Below are 20,412 nucleotides of genomic sequence, written 5' to 3' on the forward strand. Positions count from 1 at the left end.
AGTAAGAAGCAACCAACAGTGGCCTTATCCACTGCGGAGGCTGAGTATATAGCTGCTTCTTCTTGTTGTTCTCAGCTTTTATGGTTAAAAACACAGCTTGCTGATTACAAATTAAATGCTGAAAATATTCCCTTAATGTGTGATAATATGAGTGCCATCAATATTTCTAAAAATCCAGTTTTGCACTCTAGGACTAAGCATATTGAAGTGAAATTTCACTCAATAAGAGAACATGTCCAAAAGGGAGATATTTGTATTCAATTTGTTAAATCAGAAGAGCAATTAGCAGATATTTTTACTAAACCATTAGCTGAGGATAGATTCTGCATGCTTAGGACTTGTCTAGGAATTTTGAGTTATAATTCTTTATTTAAAAAGTGCTGATGTGTTTGCTGGAGAATTTTGTCTCATAAACAGATATGAGACAATTCTGGGCAGATGATGAATGTTTCCTTCAAAACAGCGTGTTCTGGGCTTATTGCAAGTGAAAAATCAATCTGGGCCAACTTCATTTCAGATCTGGGTAGTCCTATATGTTTCATTAATTCAGACCACATCTGGGTCCAATGTGAATGTCACATTCTTACTTGTGTGTTTAAGTTTTCATTAAAAGTTTTTTTTTGGCCGGAAAGTTTTTTTTTGGCAACCTTAATTTTTTTACTTTGGTCCAAAAGGAGTTTCAATTTAATGCTGATTGTCTTTCAAATTTTTAAATTAATTTTTGAAAATCAAATAAAATCCTTTCTTTTATGAGGTCATGTCTTGTCAAGTCCTTTCAAATGGTGATGCAGTTGCATGATTTTGGAAATTTGCTTTTGGGTACGGTTACCAACACTCCCTCTCTTCCCTCCATAACTTCTCCTCAACCTTTCGGTTTCTTCCCTCTCATACCACTATCTCTCTTTCATCAAAGGCATCATTTTAACCAAAATGAGGAAGAAAGTCATTGCAAAAAGGGCTCCTCGTGAGAAGATTTACAAACTACCCACAAAGCCTTCCACTCGCTCTCAAGACCGAACCTTTACCCCTTCTCCTTCTCCTCCTACCTCTCCTCCTCGGTGTGACCCCATGGCTCGAACCAAGAACACTCCAAGGTTCCCTGCCTCTGCCAAACCAACTCCACCACCAAAGGCAACGCCTTCCAAACCTGCCTCTTCAAAACCTGGCTCTTCAAAGCCACCCTCATCCAAAGGGAAGCGTCCGGCGACGGAGGAACCTGTTCCTGAGCCACAACAACCCAGGGCAAGGTCAGTTCCTGTGCGTTCACAGAGAGGTAACACTCGAGTCTCTCTTAAAAATGTTAAAGAACCAGAAATTGGACCATTTGATCACAAAGCCCATTTTATGACCTCTCATTCAAACTATAACACCTATAGATTCAAATCTGCCATGAATAATGATTTTTATGAGGGAGTCATCCAGTATCGTACCCTATGCTCTTCATTTCTCGTTGATCTTCCATCTTTGAAAAGAAAAGGTTTTCCTTTTGTTGACAACTTAATTTTTCTGGACTGGAATCACCTTTTTGACATCAAAAAACCTGTTTATCCATTGCTGGTCAAAGAATTTTATGCGAACATGACCTATCATGAAGGAAGTGTGCATTCTTATGTTAAGGGCAGAGACATCTTTTTAAATAATGAAACTGTCAGTGATGCATTGAAGTATACTGATGTTGGGCCTTGTGCATACACGTCAGTTAAGTGGGATGAAGGAGTTGGTGTTTCATACAATGATGCCCTGGCTAGTATTTGTGAACATGTTTCCTTAATAGATGGCATTACACCCACACACAAAGCCCTAGGATATGAACATGCTCAGTTGCACCGAATGGTCAACCACATTATACTTCCTCAAAGTAGTTCATATCAAAGGGTTTCATACACTGACACTCTTGTTTTATATGCCATTCTCACCAAAACTGAAATTTCATTTGCATATTTGATGGTTAGATACATGTTTGATTCTATTAGAAGTGAAAAGGACAAAGCTCTACCTTATGGCATGTTTCTAACTTGTATTTTTGAGTATTTTGGTGTTGACTTGACCAATGAGAAATATGAGAACAGACATTCATACCTAAAAGGGGGTGGTTCAGTGAAATAGAACAAAGGACCCACTCGATCTGAACGAGTCGTCCTAGATGATGAAGATGAGGATTTTGTCCCTGAGGATTCTACTGCTCCTTCCACTGAGGGTACTTCCATTTCCACTGGGAAGAAATCCACTTTGCTGAATGTGGTCAGGGATGTTGCTCAAGAGTTTGTCTCCCAATCGAACCACTTGATTGAATTGAGCAAAGAGAAAAGGAAGCTGGCTAGCAAGCATGAGAACTTCCTGAAGAAATCAAGGGATAGGGTGGCTGTACTGATGACATTCATTGATAACCTTCAAAATGATGAAGATGTTGCCACTGATGTTGAAGAGGATGCTGTTTCGGAGGGGAATGGTTCTGACGCCTAGGATTTGTCTCATAAAAACTGTTGCTGCTCTCTTTTTGTCTCATGGTTTCTGCTTCTGTTGCTACTTTTGAACTATTTCATTTTGGATGACTGTAATAACTCTTAATATTGGTGCACTTTAAACAGCTAAATTAGTACTTTGGTCTGTGCTCTAACTCTTTTCTGCAGGATACAAGACTTTGTTTTTGTTGCTCTTATCCGCCCTTGATGACAAAAGGGGGAGTAAAATTAGCAATAGGATAGGATAGGACAGTAGATCCTAGTACCTCTTACTTATTCTTGCTGCATTAATACTTGTTTTCACATGCTGAATTTGTTTGCTGATAATAGCTTGATGTTGGGCTGATTATGTGATGTTGCTCATTTGATATCCCTTGTACAAGATATATTGTACATAACTCTTTATCGTGCTTTCTTTAAGAACAATGTGAAACAGGGATAAAGAGGAAAGCATAGATTCAGGGGGAGCTACTGTTGAAAAGGATAGGGGGAGCAACATAAAATCAAAGGGAGTTTTCTAAACCTAACTCAAACTTATTTCCTTTTGATTATTGCTTAAATCATGTTTTTCATCAAGGGGGAGATTGTTGAGTTAAGAAATTAACTAAATTAATTAATGATGACAAACATTATTTTTGAGCAAAATAAATAATTAGTGTTGATTAATTATATCTACTTATTAACTAATTGTTTATTGTTGCAGGCCAAATGCTAATAGCCCAAATGGAATAAAAGGCATTCATCAAAGAATATTGGGCTGAAAGCAAAATAAAGAGCCCAAGCAAAAGCAAAGGAAGAAACCAAAGAAATTAAATCGGGCCATGCATACTAATACCCGATCCAAGCCCGAACTGGTTTCAGAATTGAAATTCCCTCTCTCTTGCTTAACTAAAAGCAACGCTCTTCTTCCTTCTAATCAAGTCACATCAAGATTTCAGAAAAAAAGCAAGAAAGAGAAAGAGAAGAAAAGCTTCTTCCATAAGCCATTAACCAAAGAAGCAAGAAAGAGAGACTTGAAGCTCGAAGCACAGAAGCTAAAACAGAAATTCCAAGCTAAATCAAGCCTAAGAAAGGTAAACCATATCATCTTGCATGCATCAGATCTTCATCCTTTCTTCCCTACTCTCTGCTCTATCCGAAAATGGCTTTGAAGGGAAAGTTGTTCTCTGCCCTATTCTGCTGTGTATCTACGGTCTTAATCAAAACTTGGGGACCAAGTTGGTGTTCAAGGGTTCAGATTTTGGTTGACCATTGGAAAACAATTTCGGCTACTCCTTTGTGGCTTTCGGTCAAGTTGGAAAAGTCAGAAGGAAAGGTTCCAATTTGATGATTGAAAAGAAAAAGTGAATCTGTGGTTGGTGAAGCTCAAGGCTCAAGATGTTGACCTTGGAGGAAGAACCAAGGAACATGCAAGGAGATAAAAGAAGAGCTTGCTGTTCATTCAAGGTAAGGAGAGAAAACCAGTAAACCTGAGGTGTTTGTTCTGAGAGAGCTCTTTGAAGAAGTTCAACTAACTGGACAGTGTAACCTACTCAAAGGTGCATTCCGCCAGTATGAAGAACTGAATCAGAGGCTTGCTAATCTGGTTTTTCGCATAGCACAGAGGCTGTTGATAAAGTCAATCTCCTTCATGTTTTACTGCTTGTAATGTATTTTTCTAAGCTTATCTTTCTGTAATTTATTGAGAGAAAAGGCAAAGTGAGAAAGCTTAAGAAAAAGCCATGAGTGGAAAAAGGCTGAAAGATACACTTGAGAGAAAAGCCTAGAGTTATTTTCAGATTTCTTTAGGTTGGTTAAGTGTCTTGTATCTTGAACCTGTTTGGTATCCCTTTCTTAGTTGGGTTAGCACTAAGAGTAAATAGTTAGGTGTTAGCATAGCCAATGTCAAGTTATGTTAGAACTTGAGTGTGAAATTGGTGTATGTAATACAGTTAACTATAGTGAAATTCTTCCATATTTGTGGAGGAGACTGGATGTAGGTTGCATAGCACAAAGCAACCGAACCAGGATATATGCTGGTGTTAGCTTTTTCTTCTCTGTCATGTTCTGTTTTCTGATATTCATGAGACAAAAATAATTTGTCTCATAAATTTCCGCTGCTGAGTTCAAACAGAATCAGATTTGTAACTTTGATTAAAAATGGTCAAAACAGCAACTTAAAAGGAAGGCATAGATTCAACCCCCCTTCTCTAAGCCTACCACAACCTTCAAGATTAATTAAACTCTTTACCCAGCTTCTTTTGCTGTGATTAACACAATTCGCAAGAAGTACTTGTTAAAAAAGCTGTTGTGCTAGATCTTTCATATGTTCTGTTTATTCTAATTTCTTCATTTTTTTTGTTCCACATGTACTATCTACCTTGCTTGTGGAGAACTGACTGGAGTTTCTTCATGGTGCAGTTCCCACAAAATTTGGTGCAGAAATGATAATATCTTTAGGTGTATACATCTCATTATCTTAAAATTCATTTACTTAGAGCTTAATCTTAAGATACAGTATTTTTAAAAAAATTTATAGTATCAGTTAATTACAAATCGTCATACGAATAATTTCTTTTAATAATTATTACAAAATACGAACACTTCTAATAATAACTTCTACTAGAGTTGTGATGTGAATCAAAATTACACTATGACATGGGAGTCGTTAACTAGTCACTGCTGCTGAGTGCTGAGTGCTGAGTGCTGAGTGCTGTCTCTGCCCCTCTGAAGAACGAAAGAGAAGGAGGCTGAAGGCAGTAATCAGTTGAAGCAATGGCGTTTGCGCGCTCTCTTCTTCTTTCCGATTCCATTACCGTCGTCATCTTCTTAGCCTTCTCTCCTCTCCTCCACTCTTCCCTCTCAGCTTCAGCTGAACCTACCGACCAATTCACCTCCCAAATTCACCAAATCAACCTCAAAATTGCTCATTTAGGTAACACTTCGTAATTCTTTTTTATCATCTTTTGTTTCTGCTTCAATTTATATGCATCATTCAGGAACAAAAGTTCTCTTGAACTTCTTGCTGAGGGAAAATTAGCAATTCGAATGCAGAATCGGTTCTTGAAGAGAATAATAACAAATTAAAGGAAAGAGATGCCTATCTGGAACAGGTTGAGAATCGAATGAATGAAATGTCGGAAAAAATCCTCCTTCTCCAATCTGCTCTCTCTAAAATGAAGGTTTTGTCTTCCACCTGTTTGTAATTATGCCATTGGCTTGTTTTCTTTAAAATTCTCAAGTTTTGTTCTCTTATTGTTTTGTGCTCCTCTCGCCTATATTTTTTAGTCTAACTTTGTTTTTATGTGGGAAGCAATAATATAACTCGATTTGATTTTTCCCTCTCAATTTCTGTATTTGAGTTCCATTTGTTGCTCTTTTTTGAAGACTGATTCATTGGATGCCGAAAAACGAGTTGAAGCTTTGGAGGAAGAGGTCTTTCTTTTCCTGCAAGCTATTTATATAAGTGAATAATTTCACTACTTTATAACTTTTTGGATCGAATTGAAAGTTCAACTGATATGAGAAATATGCTTGGAAATGCATAGGTACAACTTCTTTGGTCTGCCCTGAGAAGGAACAACTTTGAGCTTCATATTCTGATATCTAAAGCACAAGATACTGAAAAGACACTCGAAGAAGTCACTTTAAGAGTTGAAAAGGTAGCTGATATAATGAATTTTTCACTTTATATCCATTTTAGCCAAAACATTAATTTGATGCTTGGTTAAGACATATCATTGATCATTGCATTTATGTTATTTCGTTCAGATGAACAATATTGTGACTGAACAGTGGATTCAGGTTCAGCATCTTGAGCAGGCTCTTCATATTACCAAAGTATATCAAGTTTATTTACTAGAATATAGAGTCTACTACACATTAGAGTATTCTTTTCACATGCTTTATGAACTTCCAATTGATTTTCCTTTTGTAATATTTGTGTGTTTGTATGTGTAAAAGATGAGGACTCTAAAGGCTCCAAGGCTAGCAAGCTTTACAAGATGCACATTCTTGAGGGTAATTTTGAAGTTTTTGGTATTGTTGTTTATCATAGTGTATTATCCCATGCTAGAAGATACTGCCCAGCAGTAAGCACATTTTGTATATGCCATGACTCATAACTTCTGTCTCGTCTCTTCCCATGACATTTCATTGTTATTTGTTCTATAGATTACCAACACCCTTCTTGATGATCTTCGAGCACTGCATTCCTATGTATCTCGTGAAAGGACTTCAGTCAGTTCACTTGTCTCACGGGCTATGGATCAGTTCAAGCGATGCTCTTCAGTGGCTAAAAAGTATCACCATCAGGTTTTCTAGAAAACACACGTCTTTAGGAACTAGTGTCTAGTGAAACAAGATGATCCCTTATTCACTTATGAGAATTTGAAGCACTATCTGTGTGGAAGTTTAATGATAAATAGATTTTATATGATGTTCATATGTTTGTTGGTCACTTGGTGTTTCAGACTACTATTCCAGTACCGTTCATTATTATTTGCCAGTTTTTTTGCGTTCCTGTAGTTTTTTTATGCTTTTTAAACATAAATATTTACACAATGGTGTTTACTTTTGGGGATAGGGTGAGGCCTTTTCATTGTTCAACACGTAAGGCATTATTAGTTTAAGAAGCCAATGCAGTTATAATTGTCTTAACACATAAATTTATGTGCAGCTTCAAGGTTTCATAAAAAGTTTGATGAAGAGAAATGAATTCACTGCATCTCTTGCAAATGATGAATTGATTTTCTTCCTGGTAAGCTTTCCAGTTACTTATCAAAAAAAGGAGGGAGGAGGAAGGAAAGGGGTAGGGGAGAAAAGAGAGAAAAGATTTTGATAGCTCTTTATAACCAGAGATTATCATTCTTTGAACAAAAGCTCATATTTCCATTTCAGGCTTCTGCTGTTATCATCTTCCCCGCATTTAGTGCCTGGGTATTGCTCTCATCATAATTGGTTCTTCCCGCTTTCTAAGGTGACAACTGACAAGTTTCTTCCGACAACTGTGTTGAAGAACATGAGATATACTTGATCTCGATCTTGTGTATGATATACTTGGTTATTTTGATTTTGTACAAATTCTGAATGACTATAGGGAATAAATAAGTGGATCAGGAAAAGAAAATGAAGTAGATTTGCTTTAGCCCATTAATTTTTCTACCTTTTAGTTCATTTATTTTTGTATTCTTATTTTTGTTAATTATATTAGAAAATAGAAATAAAAAGGATAGATTGAAATTAAGCACAAAGAAAATCACTCTACTTTCTACCCAATTTCTTGACGCAACAAGAAAGGGACTCCTCAACCTAACTTGTCAACGCCATAGTCTGGGAATTGATTCGAAGGGACTCCTCAACCTTCTAACCAATTCCCCGATTCAACAAGAGAGGGACTCCTCAACCTCAATTGTCCACACCATGGTTTCATCACGAAACCAAAAAAGGGGTTTTGAAACCTTTAAAAATTCTATTCTACGACTACAATAGCTAAGGAGATATTTATAACCTCTTATTAGGTTAAAACAAAGAAAATCCTAAAGTCCGTAAACATAAGACCCAATTTAGTAATTAAATAAATAGAATCAAAATACATCAAATTAAATTAAAACATTTTAAAAATATAAACTAATATATTCTAAATAACACTTGAACTCTTCATATCACGAACATTTGAAGCACGTATCATTATTATTATTATTATTATTATTATTATTATTATCTTAACCAAACACACCCTTTTTTCTGTATCCCGTGAAAGCGCAATATCTTATCCGATTCACAGAGAGTCTCATATTTGGCATGGAACTGATGGAAGACACGACATGGGAGCAGAGACTCCAAGCCCTAACCCACATCATAACCAGCCCCACACACGAACCAGGCCTCCACTCTCAACTCTTGATAGCCACCCAGATCCCCTGTTACCTGAACTGGGACTACCCTCCATTCCTGTGCCTCTCCGATCCCTCCCTCCTCAACAGATGGGGCTTCTCACTGTTCCTCAGAAGGGTCTTCAGAACGGGTCCCCCTCAAACCTCTTGGAGGTGCAAGTGCCCTTTCCAGCAGCCACCACCACTGATTCTGGCAGAGGGGGTGGAGGAAGCTCAATGGGGCCAACAACAGAGAAGGCTATACGCTAGGAAGAGGCTTTCTAGGAAACCGCTTGGCAGAGATGTTAACCCACTCATCCCCATCCTCGTACCCAATGTTCTCTTGTTGTCCCTTGTCTTTTGGAGTCCACTTCGCAATCCAGATTACAACGATTGAAGAACAAGGTAGAATTCGTTAACATCCTCCTAGCGGCGATTGTACGCTAACACGATTAACATGTTACTGCTTATTGGACTATCATGATAAATGGTCCAAACCAAAGGAAAAAAGAAAGTGAAAATGGTTGGATGATGGATGGTCTAACAATAAAGAAACTAAGCTTTCAAAAAAAAAAAAAAAAAAAAAAAACTAAGCTTTGACCAATTCTAAGATTTCATACTTATAATAAATGGTGCGAGTTTAAAAATGATAGTGGAATGGCTCAAAGTAAAGAAGTATGATCCTTTGTGATTTCTGGTGTCATAATTCCAGATAGTGCAACAAGCTTCAAGACATTTTGGATCAATGACTTGCAACATTTTTAATCCTTTGAAGATTACAATGTGTTGTCATATAGTATGGTAGTTTTTTTCTTAGTTTTGCTTTATTCTCTGTTTTGGATGTATGAACTGATGCGGAGACACCATTATGAAATAAAATAAACTTTTCCATTAAAAGAAAAGACTTGAAACCTTCTTGTCATTAAGGAAGATACAATAGTATATTGTTTTTTTTATAATTTTAAGAAAAAAAATGGTCGTATGCTAAGTCTTTGTTGTCTCTTGAAAATGAATTGGATTCGATTGTTCCTTTTGGACTAACGCCTCTTCCTAAGCGTTGCCTTTCTATTTTGATTTTCTTTTCTTTCGGAAAGGCTGGCTGAAAATGTAGTTCCGCTAGTTACGGAATCAATTTCAGTCATTGCAACAAGGCTTGGCTCCAATAAAGAACAAAAAGTTAACGTCATGAATGCCAAAATTTCTCCACATATCATGCTCAACCATTACACATATAAATGAAACATGGCGCCTGCCTTTCAAACCATATTAATTACTTACTTCACTCACTACTTTTTTAAATAAAATACTTGCCAGCCATTTCCTTATCTTAGGGTCACAAGTCACAACATTTAACAAGGAAGCTTCTTTGTCATTTATGTTTCCTTTTCAAACCGTTCATCACTCTCTTCCCACAATCCTCCTTGTGATTCCGGCCTATGATTATTGATTTCTTGCCTTTGCTTTACATTTGAGCTAACACAAACTAACTTTCTATTCTTTTTAATGTTGACCCCATAATAATAATAATAATAATAAAAGAAAAGATAAAGAGGCATCAAGAAAATAGTAGCATCACCTTCCCTAATTATTTTAAAAATGGGTGACCCAAAGTAGTAGTTGTTGAGCATGGCCAACAATGGCTCCCAAAAGACACATCCACAGCTGGTTAGTAAGTCCTAACCGTATCTCCTACCCTACCAAACACCATTTTCCGATTAAAAGGGAAAAAATTAAAAAAAGAAAAGTAAAAACTAATTTCATCACCCTATTCACTAGTAGCATTAACATATGGGCATGCCACAAATTGTCATGTAACACACATACATAGATCATAATGCATTTAAGACCCTACAGCATACATTTGGAGTCCTAAGTTGTAGATTTTGTAGTCTCGGAATTCAGAAACCCATTCATCGATCAACCTAGATTTCAGAGCCTATGCTAAACGAAAAGTCTGAAAGCTAACTCTATGTTAATTATATTTTAAATTCAAAAATATTTGGTAACAAAAAAAAATTAGTTAAAGAATCTGTCTTATTTTTTTTGTAACTAAACAAAAAAGAAAGAAAAAAAACAGACACAGAACCAAATTAATTGGCTAAATTCAAATTTACTCCATGATTGACTCCAATTCGGATGAATGTTCATACAATCTGCTCTCCAATTCCAATTCATAATCTCATGTATATGTTTTGTCAAATTTCATTCCGGAATATCCTTACCAAACATTCTTTGGTTTACTAAGAAAAGAGTTTCTAGACAGTATGTTTCACAAATAACCTCACCAAATTCACTATCCCAAACTAAAAATAAACCTCTCCAAATTGCATATAATTCAGCAAAAAGAACACTGCTCACTTCGACTTTCTCAATGCAACATTTTAACTAACATTATCAGAATTGCGAATGATACAACCAAAACCAGCATAGCCAAAAGAAGCAAAACAACTAGCATCACAATTCAATTTAACATTTATTAATTCTAACAATAATTAATAAATACTAAATAAATCAAATTCTGACCCTTTTTTTTATCTTTCTAGTATTACAGTTTTAAACACTTTATATTGCCTAAAATATAGAAGTTTCAAGGAGCAAAATGACTCATAAAAGAACCAGAGTTAAGTTCAGTTATAAGCATTGTAAATGTGATAGATTAAAGTCTAATTTAAATGGTAAAAAGTAGTAATAAACCAAAGGAAAAGGAAGTGCAGTTCAGTTATGGATCCTTACTGAAATGTGCTCAGGAATTGGCATAAACCTAAGAGTAAGATAGATATGGAATAAAGCAATTTTGAACAAAGTATGAATGAAAATGAATGCGGGTTTTCAGTAGTGCCATCACTCTCAATCCTCAACAATCAACATGCACACGTTCTTGACGAATGGATGTAAGGCACATGCTATGCTATATGCAACAAAATGCCATTATTATTTAATTTTTGGTGTCCCATTCCTTCCTCAATTCACGCATAATTACTAGCCATGTCTCATTTTCACACTCCCCTTAGAACTTAGAACAATACTTATTATTATTATTATTATTATTATTATTATTATTTATCTAGCTTTTATATATTTTTGAAATCAAAGTGTATGTAATGAATCTCTTGCTTCCTTTGGTGGGATATTATGATGATTTATGGAGCTACAACCATCACCGTCTTACTTATTAAGGCATAAAATCTCAGAGCTGATTTTGGCTTCTATTTAACCATAATTAATACAACAGCTCCATATCTACCATGTGCAACTATTTAAATATTTAATTGATTGCAAACATTTTTTTAGGATCATTTGGTAAAAACAAGTTTAATAAGGATGAGGTAGGAATTCAATTCTGTTCTATGATAAATTAAAAATAGGCAAAAAGTCGCGTATAGTTGTCTTTATGTAAAGCTGTTAATTTAGAACCATTAAATAATTTGACATATTTGACTAAATTGTTATATAACTATGATTAATTATTAATTTCGTACGAAGACAACTACATGTAAGTCTTCACTTTAAGAATATTTTACTATCACATGTTTCTTGTTACTTTTTAGAGATTTATATATGGGAAACCGCATCCAAGGATGGATACAGTTTAACTTTTATCACTCAAGTCAACTTATTGACATATGATAGCAACCCCAAAATTGAAATACGGTAGTTTTGGATGAATGCAATGGTTGCGTCATGATGCATGGTGCAACTACTAATCAATAATGAGGTTCGTTAAAAGATAGCTAGGGAATTATGGAAAAATAATATTGTTTTATTTTTCTATAAAGATACAATTATATTAATTAAGAAGAGTCCTAACTCCTAAGTCACATATATATTAGTCAAGAGGGACCACAATAATCAAAAACCTCATTCACATTTTCCACCTAATATTGCAAAGAGAGCCTAAAAGTCCTCTATATAAACACATTTAGGCAAAAGCATAGTTGCTCATCAAACCATTCTCTTGCCACTCACTACCTATGGCTCCATTCTCAAACTTCATTTCCTGCATTTTCTTAACAACCCTTTTGCTGTCTCTTGAAATAATCAATGCTAGAGAGAGCCAATTCTTCAGCAAAGTCACCTCTGTCAAAGAAACTGAACAACTTCCAAACAAAGAGTTTCCTTTGATCAACAACAACAACAATAATCCCCAGCAAGAACAACCATCTTTTGTTCCTGAGACTACTGAGAACAGCTATGGCCTTTATGGCCATGAAACTTTTGAGCATCACCCTTCCACCACCACCACAAATTACAAGCCATACAACACTGAGTTTGAGGACACAAGCAAGTACTACAACAACTATGACAACCACCATGAATTCTCCAACAACAATGACCAAAATGAAGAATTCATGAACAACAACAATAACTACTACAACAAAGATTCTTATGGCAATTACCAGAATGAGTTGAGTGACACAAAGTACACAGAAGAAGGATACAACTCCATGGACAACCATAACAACTACAACAACAATGCTGGAAGCAATGGCAACAACAACAACAGGTACAATCCTGAGAGGCAAGGCATGAGTGATACAAGGTTTTTGGAGGGTGGAAAATACTATTATGACCTTGAATCTGAGAAGTACAACACCAATAACCATGGTGAAGCATACAGAGGAGTAGTGAACAACCACAACAACAACAACAACAATGACAACTTCAACAATTACAATAGTTACAACAACCAAGGAGGCAATGCCTACCATGGAAACTACAACTCAAACCAGAACAACAACCAGGAGTTCTTTGAAGATGAGATAGATGACACTCAGCCATGAAAGTGAACAATTCACTTTAACTACTGCTGTGTTTTGCTGTCATGTGTTCTCAATTGTGCTTTCTCAAAAAAACAAATACAAAAGTTGAAAGAAATAGCTTATTAATTAACTTATGGAGAGCTTTTACTCCTTTTTTATTTTATTTTATTTTTGTACTTAATATCTTGTGTTCTGGAATCCCATTGTCTCTGAATTGAGCATCAAGTAAGTATTATGCAGGCACATGTGTAATTTAATTTTTGCTTATATACCCGCTAATAAGTTGTATGATGTCAAGTAATTAAGCTTGTTTGTTTGTTTGTTTCTTGCTTTATTTTATTTTAATCTCTCTAGTTTACAATATTTTACACAATTTTCCAAAGCAGCGCAATATGTGGAAGATTAACATCAGTGGTCCATGTTACCTGACCCTACCTGCATGCTAAGCTGCTACCATGAAATTGGATACCAATTTTTTTGAACATTATTATGATGAAGCATCACTAAATCTTCTGATGATGTCTTTTGGACATTGTGATGAGGAAGCAACATTATTTTGTCCAACATGGTGCATGTCCTTTTGGAAGTGTCTTAGTTAAAAATGAAATTCTGATCACTTCATTCTATACACACTATTTTAGGAAAATGATACTTGGACAAACTTAGTAAAAATGAGGCTCTGTGCATAAGAAATTTCCTCAAGATAAAAATTTGGACAACTATTCACTCATTCATTCATTGATTCATCAATGCTTCACTTACTCTTTGGTGTTGATGCTACTAATGCTTCACTTACCTTCTTGCAAGTTTCAACAAACAAATTTAAAGGCCGTCTTCACCTACATTAGTGTACAGTTTATATATTTATCTGCTGCCTAATAAATTGTCGAGGAGTGCTAGCAAGTTTTGTAATTTGTAGCCATCAATTAATTATTATTGGTGTTTTTAATTGTGTAAAATTTTATCTAATAGTGTGTAATTATTCACTTTTCTTGTGCTAGTTAAGTGCTGACCAAATTTTAATAAAAATATTAGCCCCTTAGACTTTCTCTAAATTGTCTTATTAGAAGTACGGTTTGAGAAAATAATTAAGAACCATAATGGTCCTTATTATTGTTATTACCCCTTTTGCCACTCTCTTTAGCCATAATTGTCACTTCAATTTGTCTTTAAGGTGACATTTGTTTTGAGAGACTGGGACAGAGATTGGGAGACTGAGACACAGTATTATGTTTGTTGATTCAGAGACTGGTACTAAAATTTTTGTCTCTCTCTAAAATTTCAGTATTTTAATACCTTCAAAAAGTAAGGACACAGAGGACTGAAATTTTTAAAGACGGAAACTAAAATTTTATACCTAAAATACTCTTATTTTAATTAATTCTAATTTTTATCCTTTGTGCAACTTAAATTAGAGTTTTATTCTTGTTTCAATTTCTGTCTCTCACTTTGCACCAAACAGAATATTAAAATTTATTTCGATCTCTGTTTTTTAGTCTCTATCTCTTAGTCTCAGTCTTTCAGTCTCTGTCTCTCTACCAAACGCTACCTAAAAATGTGTTTAAAACAAGATTAGTGGCTGATGGTTGTTCTACCATTGTCAATGACCCAAGAAGTAGTTATTGATTAGCATCCTAATCAAATTGAAAAATAAAATGTTGAAACAAATCAATTAGCCTTTGGTCTCTCCGCAATTAACGGTATTACAATTCCTTTTTCTTTTTCTTTTATTTTCTTTTTAGCTTTTTTCTTACTAAACTAGTATACCTTATTCTTTCTTCAAATCACATAAGTCAGAAGCACAGGTGAGCCAACTCAAAATAAAAATAAATTTCTTATTTTACAGATGAAATTAAGCAGCTCAATTCATATTTGAAAGTGTTAGGTTTCATAAGAATTGACTGCTAACCTAAAACACCAAACCCTAAAAAACTTCTTGCCATGAAGCACATGCAAAAATTATCACTACACCTACTTGTACTTCTTGCCACAGAAACTAACTTTATATATAATTAAATATCAACCTTTTTATGTCTTAGTAGCATAGCTATGGTCTATTAATCAATTTCAGAAATTAGTTTATGCATATATTTATGTAAAAGTAATTTATCAATACAGTGTAACACCAAGTCATTTTGTGATCACAAATTCACAATACAATTGAAATATCTGTCGTAAAATCATAGCTATCTTGAGTTTTGACTTTTGACTCTCAAAAACTCAATATTCAGCAAACTTCCTATCTTTGTTTTGGGTTTGCAACTTAGGCCCATTGTAATAGCTTAAAGTTCCAATAAAATCCCAGATTGGGGTTTACATACTTAGAGTTGGCCCAAACTTGTTATAATTGTGGGCTGGATTTCATTTCTCTTCAGGGTCTGGGCCAATTTTTAGTAAATATCCTAAGAAAGATTAATGGAACTTGTGCAGTTGTGCACGCTCTTGTACGTAGTGAAATGAGGTGAGAGTGAAAATTCAAGTGAAATCGATTTTATGTGAAGTTAATACTTGAGAGTCGTTAGATGATTTGACTGATTTGACTAAATTTTTATCCAACTGTTTTCAGATATTAACTTAACGTGAAGTCGACTTCGCCTGAGTTTTCACCTTAGCTGAATATGATTTATATTAAATATTTTTTACTTTTTTATTATAAGTAGAACAATTTTTATTCTTCATTAAAAGATGTTGTAACATTAACCTACATGTTATTGGTCTCTAACAACAGCATTTATAGGAATGCAAGCAAATATAATGAGTTTTAGGTGTCATCTGTGTCTAAAGGCTAACGTAAACGTTCATCAGATGGCGCAGTTCGAATACCAACATCATCATTCTCATAAGTACGTACTAAGTACTTCACTTCACTCATGATTTTCACGTACCATTGAAAATAGGAAAACAACTAAACCAGAGAGGTGGTAGGAAAAAACAAAAAAATAGAAAAAATAGCCGTTGACATAAAATTTGAGTAAATGATCATATTAGTTCGTAAAAAATTATTTATTTTTTAAATTGATAATCGAATAATATTTTAATTAAATTTATTTTAAAAAAAAATTAAGTTAATCATGTTAGTTTTTTTTCTGGTTTCTGTTACTAATAGTATTAGAGTGTGTGAATATAATACGTCAAATAATACACCTTCTTAAGTCTTAACAGTATTAGAGTTTGCTAATAGTCTTAATTAGTGAATAATATAATAAAATTATGAAATTAGATTAAATTAATATTAAATTACAGAATTTTAATGTTTCAAAAAAATTTTAATTAAATTTTAATTTAATTTAATTTTATAAATTTATTATATTAAGCTAGACAATTTGATTAGTGAATCAAATCTTAAACTGGTCTAAATTAATATTTTTTTATAAAAAATGACTCCAATACCCTATTATAGAAAATGACTAAAATACTTANTAAGGGTATTATAGTCATTTTTTATAAAAATTAATATTAATTTAGACCAGTTCGAAATTTGATTTATCATTTTTTCGATTAAATAAATTTATCTAGTCTAATTTTGACAAAAATAACATTATTTAATCGATTATATATGTTAAATTTTAATTATTAAAAAAATCTTAAAAAAATATTTTTAGACGTCTTTATCTAAGTGGCTTCTTAATATTATTTAACCTATTATATTAATAAATTTTGACACGCCCAATAAAATAAACTATTAGTATTTTCTTAGAAGAGAGTCGGGAGTGGATCCTCTTTTTTTTTTGAAACAAAGGAAGCTCAACATATTAAAGTGGAGCAAATAAAAGAAAGAAGAAGACACATAATCAGCTACCAACAAATCAACCAACCCCTACTATCCCCAGTACTCTCATCCTCCCCCAGGATCACCACCACTCCATTCCGTGTAGCTCATCAACGTCCTTGTGTGCATGACCTTCAGGTTTGCTCTTGCATTCTTGAAGATTCGTGCATTCCGTTCCAACCAGATGTTCCAAATCACTGCAAAGAATACTGTCATCCACATCTTCTACCCCTGTTGTCTATTATGCAAGTCGGGAGTGGATCCTCTTTAGTGGAAAAAAAAAAACTGGATAGTATCTAGTAGAAAATCTCACCCTTCATTACATTCTCTCTTTCTCATTTATTTCTGGTCTCACTTGTAGAATTAGAGGTAGGAGATTACACTTTATTCTCTCCAATGACAAAAAAAAATGGAGAGGATTCATTTCCAAGAGAGTCTGTAGCAAATATATTTCAATTTCGTGTGTTCATGGAACACGAATTCGAGTTGCGTGTCGCCATAATCTGGTCAGTAAGTAACATTCTACGATGTTGTTGACCTGTACTTTAGATGCTTCCTATGGCGATCAAAATTCCATTGCTTCAAATAATTAAGCAACATAAACACTTCTCAACCGTTTTGATATCTGTTTATTCACCAAACTCATAAGTTAAATAATAATAATAAATAATAGTAACGCTTCTCTTATTTTCTTTTCACTCATAGCTGTTGAAGTGTCACCCCTGAGAATGACTAAATTAACTGTAATGCCATTCTTTGATTACATGTTACTCCATTTATGGCATCACTTTTTAATTATACAATCATAAGCACTTTAAGTATACTTGATTTAATTATACAATTATAAGCACTTTACTATTTATAATTATATAAGATAATGGTTAAAAACTAACCTTTAGAATATAAAATAAATATTTAAATTTTTACTTCTTACGTTATAAATTCACAATCACAATCATTGAAACTTAAATCTAAGCGTTCCTATTTATAACACTGATGAAAATTCCAATTTCTTGAGATAAGATCAAAAGCTTAACTCAAGTGATGTTGAAGTGGGACCAGACTCTTAAATGTCTCTAACGTTTAAAGGAGAATGCAAGTTAGCAGACACATAAAAAATTCACCCTTGTTTTCTCCAAAACAATTCTTATATTTTTAGCTCTGTTTTCTCTCTGAGACTGTGACCATCAATTTGCCATCAGCTTCTCCTGTGAAGGACAGAGAGACGCCATGGTTGCAGAGGTAATAGTTCCATCTTCTTCATTATTCACTACTTTGTGTCCATTGCACGAACAAGAACAAAGACACTGTCACATTGTGCCTCCATTTCTTCATTTTTTTTTTCTGATATACTATATTTCTTGTCTTGTTTTGTCAGTAAAAGATAAAAATCATATTTTGTTTTCTGGGGTCTATTTGAAGCTGAAGCTTTTTCTTTGCCTCTCCCTGGTTTTGCTCATTGAGATTGTATATTGTATAATATAGGTTTCTGTATGTATGTTATGCAATCTTCTTATTTAATCTCTATGGAATCGATTGTTGGTGGTATTCTTGCATGTCATATTTAATGAAATGTTGATTGAATTTATGTTATTGTGTTTTTGTTTTCTGGGAATTGACATGCTAAAGTTGCATGCTATCTGTTATCTATGTATGTAAAATTTTGTATATTATTCCATTATTCCTATTGGGTTAACATAACATGTGCATGAAATTTGTATTTTTCCGAATAGACTGACATAAGAAAGAGAAACCCTTTTCTCTCATGCAGTGTGTTTAGTTTGAATCATAATGTTAGTTGTTGTTAAATAAGTGGCCACATGAGCTAAGATATAATTAAAATGCAAACAAGAGTTTGTTGTCCACACTTTATTGTAAGAATGTGAGTTGAACTGATACATATCAGTTATATCAGTCCTAATAATATCAACATGTCCTTTCATCTGACTATGGTCCCCTCTGGAGACTATTATTATTATTTGATCAATTTTGGAAGCTAAGAGTATAGCCAGGAATTCCAGCAGATCTAATTGTTCATTTTTAGCAAAACATGTCAAAATTATATGGTTTAGGATCACAGTTTCATTGAAGTGTCTGCTACACTTTAAGAATGGTCTTTTCAACTATCCATCACATAATTTTTCCATACTATATTGTTTATGATGATATCCAAACTTGACATCAAAGGAGGATAGTAACAGAACTCTTAACAATCTTGGAATTTGAGACATAGTGTAGGAGCTTTGAACAGAAAAATGGGGGACATGGCCCCCCAAATATTCTATAAAAAGAAAATACTATTACCACTTTTTCTTCTTGTATATTATGTTGTTTAATTGGTTATTGATCATAATTTCCATATTTCACTACCTTTCTGTCATTCTAACTTAGTATATGTTTGATAGCAACACTAGCAACTTCAATTTACTACAAACTTTAATTTATCTTAGGTGAATTAGGAGTAGTATACTATTATATTGCTTTGATAGTTAGAAAAGTTATTCAGATATGAAGAACTTAACTATACACAAATTGGTATGTTTATCTTATTTATATTTCTTCTCAGAATGATGAGATGGCTATTGGTATTGGATGGCCACTTGGGCTTGGCTTCTTCAATATGAGACTTAGAGTTGTGGATTCTCTTCCATCTGCTTATTCAGTTGCACCATACTCATTGCACATACCATCCACCAGTTTCTCTTCATTCTCATCCTCTAATCTAGATACTGAGGTATTCTAAATTTTCATGTGCCTCAATCATCTTGTTCAATTGAAACTATCAACGACGCAATTTTAAGGAACTAAGAGCATCTTTAAAAAAAAAAACTAAAACATATTTAATGCGTATTCTAGAAACATTTATAATCACTCATTTTTATTTATAAAATTTAGAAGTTATAAAAACTATTGCGAATAAGTGATTATGTCTGCTCGTAAATCATGCATGAAATATGCTTTAGACCAATCCAAGTACACATTAACATTAAACCAAGAAAGTTTATCAGAAGCTTGTAAAGTTCTCTATTAGTTAGAGTTTCTTGTGTTGCAAGAAACAGTCGTCGGCTTCGTTCTTTCAAGACAAGAGTGTGTCTCTTGCTCAGCTAATTGGAGCTACACAAGGAGACAGAGAAAGCTTGTACTTGTCAAACTCAATGAGGTTGGAAGAAGAGAGGCAGAAGAAACTGGCAAAGGGTTCTTACAATGGCTCTGAAGAACAAAGTGTGGAGGATATGTGTAGAGGCATTTGCATTCCCATATTGCTTCATACCCTTCAAAGAATTAGCAATAGGACTAAGAAGACTTCAAGGAACTAACACATTACCAAATATATCTACTTCTCTACCATTTAAGACTACTACAAATTTCTCAATTCTGTATTTCTGGTATTTTCCCTATTTTCTTAATCAACAGTTCACTGATGATCTGAACCCATTTCATCACTATTTTTTAGTTCATACACCATGGGAAATATATATAATAATAAAATCGTCTACTTTTTGTTGTTTGTTATTCTGATCTAAGTTATGAAAAAAATTTCATGTCCTAAACTATTCAATCAGGAGAGA

At 34.0% G+C, this 20,412-nt stretch overlaps 4 protein-coding genes across 7 annotated transcripts; all 4 read left to right on the top strand.

Moving 5' to 3' along the window:
- The first annotated feature begins 5,088 nt into the window (after positions 1-5,088).
- LOC107468362 (uncharacterized) lies at positions 5,089-7,590 on the top strand. Of its 2 annotated transcripts, none has more exons than XR_001587977.3 (9): positions 5,089-5,376; positions 5,496-5,623; positions 5,829-5,876; positions 5,990-6,103; positions 6,213-6,281; positions 6,405-6,461; positions 6,615-6,742; positions 7,120-7,200; positions 7,341-7,590. XR_001587977.3 is itself a non-coding variant. In XM_016087641.3 (9 exons), exons 1-9 carry the CDS (start codon positions 5,217-5,219, stop codon positions 7,395-7,397), a joined length of 855 nt encoding a protein of 284 aa, XP_015943127.1. In that variant the 5' UTR covers positions 5,089-5,216; the 3' UTR covers positions 7,398-7,590. The 2 variants fall into 2 exon arrangements, 1 of the variants encoding a protein (XP_015943127.1); XM_016087641.3 differs by having other exon boundaries at positions 6,615-6,755.
- A 617-nt stretch (positions 7,591-8,207) lies between these two features.
- On the top strand, positions 8,208-8,798 carry LOC107468250 (uncharacterized). Its single transcript, XM_016087503.3, has one exon. The coding sequence runs from the start codon at positions 8,244-8,246 to the stop codon at positions 8,709-8,711; it is 468 nt and encodes a 155-aa protein (XP_015942989.1). The 5' UTR covers positions 8,208-8,243; the 3' UTR covers positions 8,712-8,798.
- A 3,437-nt stretch (positions 8,799-12,235) lies between these two features.
- On the top strand, positions 12,236-13,398 carry LOC107468348 (protein E6). The gene has a single exon (XM_016087620.3). It carries the CDS (start codon positions 12,286-12,288, stop codon positions 13,093-13,095), a length of 810 nt encoding a protein of 269 aa, XP_015943106.1. The 5' UTR covers positions 12,236-12,285; the 3' UTR covers positions 13,096-13,398.
- A 4,474-nt stretch (positions 13,399-17,872) lies between these two features.
- Positions 17,873-20,191, top strand: LOC107468256 (uncharacterized). Of its 3 annotated transcripts, none has more exons than XM_016087510.3 (3): positions 17,873-18,085; positions 19,410-19,577; positions 19,903-20,191. In XM_016087510.3, exons 1-3 carry the CDS (start codon positions 18,074-18,076, stop codon positions 20,158-20,160), a joined length of 438 nt encoding a protein of 145 aa, XP_015942996.1. In that variant the 5' UTR covers positions 17,873-18,073; the 3' UTR covers positions 20,161-20,191. The 3 variants fall into 3 exon arrangements, with proteins under 3 accessions (XP_015942996.1, XP_015942997.1, XP_015942995.1); XM_016087511.3 differs by having other exon boundaries at positions 17,903-18,085; positions 19,948-20,191; XM_016087509.3 differs by having other exon boundaries at positions 17,904-18,085; positions 19,897-20,191.
- Positions 20,192-20,412: the final 221 nt, after the last annotated feature.

The sequence above is a fragment of the Arachis duranensis genome, chromosome 10 (assembly GCF_000817695.3).
Source record: "Arachis duranensis cultivar V14167 chromosome 10, aradu.V14167.gnm2.J7QH, whole genome shotgun sequence".
NCBI classification, from domain to species: Eukaryota; Viridiplantae; Streptophyta; class Magnoliopsida; order Fabales; family Fabaceae; genus Arachis; species Arachis duranensis.

Coding starts and splice junctions, on each gene's coding strand:
- LOC107468256 (XM_016087509.3), top strand. Junction 19,578..19,896: donor CCTCTAATCTAGATACTGAG/GTATTCTAAATT, acceptor TTGTGTTGCAAG/AAACAGTCGTCGGCTTCGTT.
- LOC107468348 (XM_016087620.3), top strand. CDS start 12,286: ATGGCTCCATTCTCAAACTTCATTTCCTGCATTTTCTTAACAACCCTT.
- LOC107468362 (XM_016087641.3), top strand. CDS start 5,217: ATGGCGTTTGCGCGCTCTCTTCTTCTTTCCGATTCCATTACCGTCGTC. Junction 5,624..5,828: donor CTGCTCTCTCTAAAATGAAG/GTTTTGTCTTCC, acceptor TCTTTTTTGAAG/ACTGATTCATTGGATGCCGA. Junction 6,282..6,404: donor AGGCTCTTCATATTACCAAA/GTATATCAAGTT, acceptor TATGTGTAAAAG/ATGAGGACTCTAAAGGCTCC.
- LOC107468250 (XM_016087503.3), top strand. CDS start 8,244: ATGGAACTGATGGAAGACACGACATGGGAGCAGAGACTCCAAGCCCTA.